We start from the raw sequence: 10,831 nt of genomic DNA on the forward strand, positions 1-10,831 counted from the left end.
AAATATGTCAATTTGCATATGCTTGATCAAAGATTAAAATATAGAACTTTGGAATCCGATATTAGGTGAATAAAGCTTGACCATTCATTTGAGTGCTCGTTAGACATGGAAAAATGTGGATTGCCTAAGCGTAGACGTAGAGAACTTGAAAATGATAAATGTGGACATGTATGTATCACATACCCTTATAAGAAAACAATCACACTGTGTTACATAGTATTTGTGGATATATATTTGGTGGATGTGCATTAGGTAGATAAATATGTGAAAGACAGTTTCAGAGCGAACAAAGTTGTGGACATCGTTTTGTGTACACTGTTTTGTGGACATATATGTTTTCGTAGAACATTTTGTCGAACACTAAGAATACATTTTTGTGTTTTTCAATTTTTGCGAAAATCACATATCTGTGATCTATTCATACATAAAAATAAAGATAGAGGAAATCATGTTAAAAGTCTAATGAAGCTTATAATTGAAATCATTGGCATTTCAAATAAAAATGAGGAATGAATCTTAACATATTAGATTTCCTTGTTCGTCAAAAGTTTAAGTCTGATAGCAGTGAAAGATATATGGATCTGCGAAGAAAAGCGGGATAAGGGTTTCAAAATCAATGGAGATCGAGGAAGGGCACAAAGCAAATGTTGACAGAAAATAAATACGGAGTTGTGGTCTTCGTTCAGAGATCAGATGCACAAATACTAATCAAGCAAAAACAACACAATGAATGTACTGTATAAAGAAATTAGTTTTTCACAATAACAAATATTTTGTTTTTCATGGAAAACTTTGTTATATATAAATAATTTGATATATTATTTAAATTTTGTGAGAATACAAATAATAATATATCACGTTGATCTTTGAATTAATAATAAACGTAGTAATGATTTATAATACATATAATAATAAAGGGAGTAAATGTAAGATGATTTAGTATTATCTAGACTTGGAACAGTCCATAGCAGATACCACCACCTTGTCGATGAATCTATCAATTGCAACAAAGGAAGATCCACCGTCCATCACAGCCTCTTTTGCTGCTCCAGCTATCTCCTTCAGTATCCTCCTAGGCACATCCTCACCCTCCATTAAAGATCGGACGGCTCTAGCGATTTCATCAGCTTTCACTATTTCTCCATCTGCTAACAGATAATCCAAACGCATCTCCAACGCCAGACCAAGCTCCTTCACCATTGTAAACGCGTTTAATTGTTGTTCCGCGAACATCGGCCATGTGGCGATTGGAACGCCGAAACGCAAGCTCTCGAGTATTGAGTTCCAACCACAGTGAGACAAGAAACCTCCGATCGCTTTATGGGCCAAAATCTCAACTTGGGGAGCCCAACCACACACAAAGCCCAGACCGGAGACCCGGTTCAAAAACCCGTCCGGTAAAATCTCGCTCAGGCTCGGATAATCCTTCGGGTCTGTTCGAATAGACCAGAGGAATTTGCAGCCGACGATCTCTAAAGCTTGAGCTATCTCCTTGATCTGAGTTGCGGGGAGATTCATCAAGCTCCCGAAACAGAGGAACACTACCGATGACTCGGGTTGCTTGTCGAGCCACGTCATGACCCGATCTCGCTCCAATGGGTCCAAAATCGAACGATCGTTGGAGTAGAGAATCGGACCCACTGGGTAAACGGGTGGGTAATCATATACGGGTATACTCTCGAAATAACTAAAAGCGTTAGGCTCGATAGATTTAGATGAATTCACCAAAATGCCCTTAGCTTCATGAAACCTTTCGGTCATATCGACCCAAGTGTCGTAGGGTTCGCTTGTCAACAGACCAAGTGGCAAAACCTTCGTGGGAACAGAGGTGACGTATCCAGGAACAATATTCTCCTCTTCGCCGGAGCTCCGGTCGAATCCCGATTTGACGCGACGGTGTCTCTCCTGAACGTGTTTCACCAAACACAAGAATCCGGCGTTACAAGTGAGGAAAATGTAAGAAGGGAGGTGAAACTCATTTCCGACATCCATCAAAGGGACGCAGAACATGTCGAGGACAATACCCGCGACACGAGCCGTGTCTGAACCATCACGAGAGGAAGACAAGACAGTCGAGACAGCGTCTCTGACCGAAGGAACCATTTTCTTGACGAATTCAAGAATGTAATATTCGGGAGCTTTTAAGAAGAACTCCATTGGTGGAGGGTTTTGGAGCTCGGGCAAGGTAACGATACGGATGCGAGACTCTGTCTTGGCTAGGGTCTGGAGGGAAGCGTCGTTGTCAGACGGAGGGAAGATAGGTAAACCCCAATGGAGGATGGTGATGGTGTGGATCCGACGACGGCCGTGGGTGAGGATTAGTTTTACTAGTTCGATAGTGGCGAGAAGGTGTCCAGGGATCGGGAAAGGGATAAAGATGAGTTCTGCTTCTTGCTTCTCCATCGCGATACAAGTAATTCGAAATGTAGACGTTTGTGTTGATGCTTATAATTAAGCGAATTCAAGTAGAGTAAGAGTCGCACAAATATATAGTTCAAAATAAATAACCATATGATGAACATGTGGCTTTTTAGTGTAGCCACTAGCCATTTAACTACCAAGCATTTATTATTCTCTAAGAACATGTTATGTGGCTAGTAGCATGCATTTTATGCATTGATGTTTGAAACATAAAGAATCAAAGAATTTCGAATATTTTTTCCAAGTGCCCTACTCTTTTAGCCTTACGAATCAACTCCAGTGACCAAAAATGTAAGGCCTTCATTGTACCTTGCATTGCTTTTACAAGATTTTCCCATCTATAGCAAAAAGATGGATTGTATTTTGCCACAAACAGAAACTTTATTACTCTAAAATCTAAAGAGAAACGAATTATCCAATACAGTGTATGAAACACAAAGCAATTAAAAGTAAAGTAACCATTCAAAATGAAATGAATGAAAGAAAGGAAAAAAATACTCAAAACAGAAACAAAAAAATAGCAGGTGTGCCAAACAAGACCCCCATTCAATCCCGCAAGCAACTAGCAAAGGAATGGTTACTCATTTTCAGCTTTCAACTCAATTACTAGTTTTGGCTAGGGGGTGGGTATATCGGTTTAGTTTCGGATTCGGTTTGGTTTGGTTAATTTGAGTTTAATAAAACTCAACCTAATTAAAACCAAAGTAGCTTCGGTTTGGGTTCGGTTTGGGTTCGGTTTGGGTTTAGTTTGGTTCGGTTTAGTTCGGTTTGGTTTAGATTTAGTTTGGTTTTCTTTAAAAATCTATGAAACAAAAAACAATTTAAAGCTCGATGACAAAACTCTTAACCACGTCGAAGGAAGAAATACATAATAAGCAAATAGCAGACTATTTGTAATCTAATTAGCGTAACAAAGACTTGTAAGCATTCCAAAACCTATTAACTAAAAAACTATTTGCATTTACCTTTTTGTTTATATTGGTCCTATAATAACTTTGTTACATAATTTAGATAATGAAAATTGGAGAAGATGAACGAAACGAGATGACTACGATTTAGATGCTTATAGTTTTTAGGTTTTGTTTTCAGTACAATCTTTAGGTATTAGGATTATTTGAATCATATTTGGATTTTTTTTAAAATATATGGAAGTTAAGAAAAAATGAAAAACGAAACTTTAACTAAAATTTACAATATGTTAACATATATATATATATATATATATATATATATAGATAAAAATATATTGGATTATTGGTTTGGTTCGGTTTGGTTCGGTTTGAACCCAAACCAAACAAAACCATATGGGTTGGGTAAAACATGAACCAATTATTTAATTTCGGTTGGTTTGGTTTGGATCGGTTCGGTTTGGGTTTTTTGCCCACCCCTAGTTTTGGCAATGTCGAGATCATTCAGTTATGTTTAAATGTTTAGTTAAATTTGAATGTTGGTTTAAATACAAATATTTTGCAGAGCTATGATTCTATGAATGGTAACATGTTGGGGAAAATGGGTTTTAGAGGGGTGTATTGAATTAATGATTTAAGAATGGTTTGATGGATTTTAGATATGGTGGGATTTAAAGAGAACTAGGATAGTACCCGCGTTTTGAAAGCGCAGAATTATTTTTTATTGACAAATCTATTAACATATATATTTGTTCATTAATATGTTTAAGTATAAGCTTTTGGTTTTGATTCGCTTCTAGATTGAATTTTTTAATTTTCAGTTTGGTTTCGGTTCGGGTATGGGATAACCTTATTTGGCTCATCAATTCCATAATATAATTAAAATTTCAAATGTAAAATATTACTCCTCTTAAGTTTCATATTAAGCGTCGTTTTATAATAAAATTTTCGTTACAAAATAAATGTTGCTTTAGAATTTCAATACAAAATTTATAAACTTTATTTTTCAGTTTCTTTTTTATTGATTGAAATATGGTTAGCTATATAGGTAATGCGTTTTTATTTATAAAATATACAAAATCATTAATATGTGTGAACAAAATTAAACGACAATTAAAATGAAACATATGGAGTATGATTTAGTAAAATATGAATAAAATTACAATAAAAATTATGTAGACTAATGCATGTTTTATATACAAATAATACTATAAATACTTAGAATCTAATATTTTTTTGATAATATTAAAGAGTGAATTACACTAATATATAAAATTTAACCACATTGGGCGTGGTGCAACAAATATCTATCTTATTAAAACAGAAACATTGTGACTTTTTCTTGGTGGATTTTTAAGTTGGACTTACTAGTAGATATGATATATTTCCTGTTCCTATTAATTAACAATTAATGTTAGTAAATTATTTACTCATTCTATTTTGCTAACTTAATACCTTATATACAATCATTTTATCAGTTGGCTCATATTCTTTATATTCAAAAAAATATTTCCTTGCCCAATCGATTTCATAACCAACGTTCAATAATGTCAAACTTGAGATTTCATAACCACCATCCAATATCCACATGCGATAATCACCATGAAATATATTACTCCTTAACCAATTGTTAATACCGGGTTTACCGATTCGATGATCTAAGTTAGATTTAAAAGTGTTGATTAAAATACAGTTTTTTTAAAATAGATAAAAAATTTATAAATTAACAAACTATTTATAACATTATTAATAGAATTTTGAATCGTAAAATATCCCGCGCTTCCGAAGCGCGGGTCATGAACTAGTTTAGACTTAATTTACAAACTAATGAATTTATTGTGTAAATATCCCATTTGGTTGTCCATATAAAGATTGGAATGTTATTGTTAAAGAACTATACTTGAATCTCTTTACGATTTGTTTTCATTTTATATCTATAAACATAATAAATATGTCGCTGCACCTATTTTTGGAATATATTTATATATATAGTTATACGATTTTGCTTTGCTTTTAGTTCTACGAATTTGGGATATTAGAAATAATAAAGAGGATATAATATATTAAAAAATATTTCTTTGTCACTGCTGTGTAAATATTTTTACACAAACTATATGATGAACAACGAAATTATCCGGAATTTTATTGTTCATGGAGAAAAAATATTTGAATCTGGAAAGTAAACATGTTTTATAAGTCATCATAATGTACAAATTATAAGATAATATCAATACGGTATATTTGAAACGGAGTCTTATATAACATGTTTTATGATTCACCTAATGTTAGGTCAAAGCTATAGGGCACAATGAACTCTAATATAAAAGTATCATATATTTTGGTCTACTGTTGAGTATGAATTTCAAGGATATTATCTATTGAATTTTTCAAACGATATTTATTTAGATGATTTAAATTGATTGACTAAATAATGTGTTGAGAGAAAGTATATATTTCATAAAAGCTAATTTAAGGATATGTAGAAATAATAGGAAGGTTAGTTAATACGATATATATAGAAATATAAGGAAGGCTAATTAATAGATAATAAGTAACAACATTTTCAATATGTCTGAAAAAATATGTCATGGTAATTTTCAAATAGGACTCTATTTTAATAGATTAGATTTGAATATAACTGATTTTGGTAAGATTTTTAAAAAGAACGGAAAAACTTAATGATGATTTGAAATATTTTTCTTAAATTTAATGTTTTGAATAATATTTAACTCTAATTTAGATTAAAACCGTCACTTTTAAAGTCCTTGTCCTAAATGTCAAACTATTTTCACCCACAAAACAGACACATGCACACACTAAAATATTTATATAGCTATTATCTATTCATCAAGAAAATCGCATAAAAAACTTTTAAATTGACATCCACTAACACATTAAATACTGAAAATATTAAACTAGCACTATTAAATTTTTAAATTGAGTTTTGTATCACAAAAATTTTTCAACAGGGCTTACTCATTCATCAAGTCAAAAATTTAACTTGTTGATGTGTAAATAAAGTGACATGTCAATTTTTCTCCAAAAATATTTTTATTTAATTAAGCAAAGCACTTAATAAGAAAATAAAATAGGAAACATAAATAAAAATTAGAAACTACAGCAAAAAGAAATATCAATTTTTAAAAAAATCATAAAATTAAAAGTGTTTCATTTTTAAAAAAATACAACTTGGCAAAAAAATATTAAGATTTTTTAAGTCTTTTTTCCCTAAAAATATCATATAAAAGCTCAAAAAATAATATTTAACATATCACCATTAATTAAAACTAACATATCACCATTATTATCCATATGTCAGAAATTACTTTTTTTGGAAAAAGTCATATAACTAAGAATTTTTACATTTTAAAATTATATAAAAGCTCTAAATTTTTGTTTTATATTTTTTTTTTGAACATATGAGTCCCAACAGAAAAAAAAACTGACACGTTACCTTATTTTATCAACATGTCATATTTTCAACTTGAACAACAAGTGAATCATGTTAATGAATATTATTTTTAAGTTTTTTTAATGCAATTTTCCATTTATTCATCTCATGTTTGTAGTTAAAAGCTGCCTCTGCCAGAGGCAAACCATAAATGGAAAGGAAAGTAAAAATCTTGATCGGTAGCTCGTTATCCCTTAATATCCCATATTTAAACAAAGCCCAATATGTGGCAAATTCAGCGCGTAGGGCAGCCCAAAGTAGTTGTAGTCTTGCAGTGCAGAGAGAGAGTGGAGCCAAGAAAGACCCTAATCTTTTTGAAATGTCGTTGACAGCCATCGGTTCCGGTGAAGAGCCACCGTCAAAGAAGCTAGCAATAGAACCTACGACCAATCTGCCACTCCCAGATGAGCTAGTATTGGGTTGCTTCGCCCGCGCCTCGAGATTGCACTACCCGATTCTCTCACTCGTCTCCAAGACCTTTCGTTCGCTCACTTCTTCACCGGAGCTTTACCAGACCCGATCTCTACTAAACTGCACCGAGAACTGTCTCTACGTGTGCCTGCAGTTCCCTAATGACCCTTGCCTCCGCTGGTTCACTCTCTGTCGGAAACCCGACAAAGCCCTTAAGATAAAGAAGAAGAAGAAGAAGAAGAAGAAGAAGAAGAAGAGTTCAACAAGTGGCAATGTCTTGGGTCAGGTTCGGATTCTCGGTTCTCCTCCTCCCGTGGAATGGTCAAATCTCGTAGCTGTTGGTCATAAGCTCTACGCAGTCAGAGATGGCCCCTGCTCTTCAGACGTCTTCTTTCTCGACTGTCGAACGCACACGTGGGTTGAAACTCCGAGCTTGAGGCTTGCTCACACCTTTTCAGAGTGTGATGGGATGATGTATTTACCAGGAGGCTCCGAGAGCCCAGATTCTCTCAACTTTGTGCAAGTGTTTGACGTAAAGACACAAACTTGGAACCCCGTGCCTCCCGAGAAGAAGATATTCAGACTCAGAGATTTACAAGGAAGGGCTTACGAGAACAATGATGTAGCGGCGGCGTCGTCTCGTAGGTGGCTTGTGGTTGCAAGGCTAAAGGATTGTACAACGTCCGTGGAAGGGTCTGGTACTCTCTGTTTGATAGAGAAAGCATTCTATCGATATGCATCATCCAGTGGGGAGCTACTTTGGTCTAACCGTAGCACCGAATCAGATGTTTGGAGGAAAGTTCAAGGCTTGGAAGGACTGCCTAAGTTTACCCGCTATTGCAATGTTTATTTAGTTGAAAGTGGTGGTAAGTTGGTGGTGTTTTGGGATAAGTATGTGCCTGCACGTGGTGGGTATAAGGAGAAGATGATTTGGTGTGCAGAGATTTCGCTGGATACGCGCAGCAGTGAAGAGGTTTGGGGAAAGGTAGAGTGGTTCGATGCTGTGCTTACAGTACCAAAGTCTTACAAGTTCGTGTATTCTATTGCCGCTACCCTTTGAAGGGAATGAATCAGGTTAACTACTCATGAGACAGGTTTGAAGGGAATTAAGCAGGTTATGTTTTGTTATTATGCACTTCTTGAAGTTATGTCATGTTTCTTGTAGATGATTAAAGCTTATTATGTAACTGTGTATTTGATTTCAAACTGTTTAGGCTACTCTTTGATGAATGACTCATGAGACAAGCGGCTTTCAACCTATGCATTCACTTTTAGCTTAGCTTTTGTCTTTTAAAACGCTTTTGTTTGTTGCCTTGCATAGAAGGCCTACGGTTCTCTTTACAACCATGATAATAGTGTTAGTGTCAATTTCTGTTACTCGGCTATTTAAGCTCTCATAAGTTGTTATTTAGCTAATGGCCTTAAAACAAAACCAAACTACCGTTTGTTTCTTATTTGTTTAATGACCAAGTTGCAGAAGAAAATGAGGTTTGATTAAAGCTTGCGTTCATCTATTGTTTGTATAAAAATAGTTGAAAAATAATTCTAACATATATTTTTGTGACTAAAAATTCACTTTATCACTCCTTTTTTTTTTTTTTTTGAAACACTCTTCATCCTAGACTTTTAATATTATTTATTTATTTCTCCTCAACTTCAACTTTTTCATCAAGTATATGTAAGATGATTTAGTATTCTCTAGACTTGGAACAATCCATAGCAGATACCACCACCTCGTCGATGAATCTTTCAATCGCAACAAACGAAGATCCACCGTCCATCATAGCCTCTTTTGCTGCTTCAGCTATCTCCTTCAGTTTCCCCCTCGGCACATCTTCACCCTCCATTAAAGATCGGACGGCTCTAGCGATTTCATCAGCTTTCACTATTTCTCCATCTGCTAGCACGTAATCCAAACGCATCTCCAAGGCCAAACCAAGCTCCTTCACCATCGTGAACGCGTTTAACTGCTGCTCCGCGTACATCGGCCACGTGGCGATTGGAACACCGAAACGCAAACTCTCAAGTATTGAGTTCCAACCGCAGTGAGACACAAATCCTCCGATTGCTTTATGGGCCAGAATCTCAACTTGTGGAGCCCAACCGCACACAAAGCCCAGACCCGAGACCCGGTTCATAAACCCGTCTGGTAAAATTTCAAACGGGTTTGGGTACTCCTTCGGGTCTGTTCGAATCGACCAGAGGAACCTGCAGCCGACGATCTCTAGAGCTTGAGCTATCTCCTTAACCTGAGTCGCAGCGAGATTCTTCAAGCTCCCAAAACAGAGGAACACTACGGATGACTCTGGTTGCTCGTCGAGCCACGTCATGACCCGATCTCGCTCCAACGGGTCCAAAATTGGACGGTCGTTGAAGCAGAGAATCGGACCCACTGGGTAAACGGGTGGGTATTCATTTACTGGTATACGATCGAAATAACCAAAGGCGTTAGGCTCGATAGCAATAGACGAATTTACCAAAATACCCTTAGCTTCATGAAACCTTCCGGTCATATCGACCCATGCGTCGTAGGACTCGCTCGTGAGCAGACCAAGTGGCAAAACCTTGGTCGGAACGGAGGCGACGTATCCAGGAACAGTATTCTCCTCCTCGCCGGAGCTCCGATCGAATCCGGACTTCACACGAAGGTGCCTCTCCGGGATGTGTTTCGCCAAACTCAAAAAACCGGCGCTACAAGTGAGGAAAATGTACGAAGGGAGGCACAACTCGTTTCCGACATCCATCAAAGGGACACAGAACATGTCGAGGACAATTCCCACGACGCGAACCGAGTCTGATCCATCACGGGAAGAAGACAAGAGAGTCGAGACAGCGTCTCTCACCAAAGGAACCATTCTCTTGACGAATTCAAGAAGGTAAGCTTCGGGAGCTCTTACGAAGAACTCCATCGGTGGAGGGTTTGCGAGCTCGGGTAAAGCGACGATACGGACTCGAGGCTCTGACTTGGCTAGGGACTGGAGGGAAGCGTCGTTGTTGGACTGAGGGAGGAAAGGTAAACCCCAGTTGAGGATGGTGATGGTGTTGATCCGACGAGGGTCGTGGCTGAGGATAATTTTTACGAGTTCGATGGTGGCGAGAAGGTGTCCGGTGATCGGGAAAGGGATGAAGATAAGCTCTGCTTCTTGCTTCTCCATCACGAGGGCTTCTATTGGTTTAGAAATAAAAGTATGTGTTGATGGTTAAGAGTAGTGAGAGTTGGACGTCGTTTAAAAACAAATAAGCATATGATTATACCATGATGACACGTGACTTTAAGGTAGCGCCAAATAAGTTAGATAACTACAATATATATGTGACGTCTGTATTTTTCTCAGCCATTCGAGAATTCTATAGATGTAGAATTCTATGATAATATATATGTGATGTGTCTGTGACTTTCTCAACCACTCGATTGGATTTAGAAAGAGGGTTTAGAATCAAACATTTGGTGAAGCCGGTAAGGATGTGGGCATGTACATATCTCGGGATAGGATGGGATGAGAAAATATCAAAGCCTTACAATATCTAAGGATTTCGAGACTATTCGACTTAGTTTCTGCGGTGAGTTTCTGACTAAAGGTTTTTGTGGATTTGGTTTTCTGACCATAGTTAAGCAAAGATTATAGGTTACCTCACAACT

The 10,831-nt window shown here is 36.4% G+C and overlaps 3 protein-coding genes across 3 annotated transcripts; 1 reads left to right on the forward strand and 2 right to left on the reverse strand.

Annotated features, from left to right (window-relative positions):
* Nucleotides 1-863: 863 nt before the first annotated feature.
* On the reverse strand, nt 864-2,475 carry LOC106339949 (UDP-glycosyltransferase 71C2-like). The gene has a single exon (XM_013778814.1). It carries the CDS (start codon nt 2,401-2,403, stop codon nt 943-945), a length of 1,461 nt encoding a protein of 486 aa, XP_013634268.1. The 5' UTR covers nt 2,404-2,475; the 3' UTR covers nt 864-942.
* A 4,540-nt stretch (nt 2,476-7,015) lies between these two features.
* On the forward strand, nt 7,016-8,451 carry LOC106342561 (putative F-box/kelch-repeat protein At4g39600). The gene has a single exon (XM_013781534.1). The coding sequence runs from the start codon at nt 7,100-7,102 to the stop codon at nt 8,249-8,251; it is 1,152 nt and encodes a 383-aa protein (XP_013636988.1). The 5' UTR covers nt 7,016-7,099; the 3' UTR covers nt 8,252-8,451.
* Nucleotides 8,452-8,810: 359 nt separating this feature from the next.
* LOC106342560 (UDP-glycosyltransferase 71C2-like) lies at nt 8,811-10,481 on the reverse strand. Its single transcript, XM_013781533.1, has one exon. It carries the CDS (start codon nt 10,344-10,346, stop codon nt 8,880-8,882), a length of 1,467 nt encoding a protein of 488 aa, XP_013636987.1. The 5' UTR covers nt 10,347-10,481; the 3' UTR covers nt 8,811-8,879.
* Between the last annotated feature and the right edge of the window lie 350 nt (nt 10,482-10,831).

The sequence above is a fragment of the Brassica oleracea genome, chromosome C4 (assembly GCF_000695525.1).
Source record: "Brassica oleracea var. oleracea cultivar TO1000 chromosome C4, BOL, whole genome shotgun sequence".
Lineage (NCBI taxonomy): Eukaryota > Viridiplantae > Streptophyta > Magnoliopsida > Brassicales > Brassicaceae > Brassica > Brassica oleracea.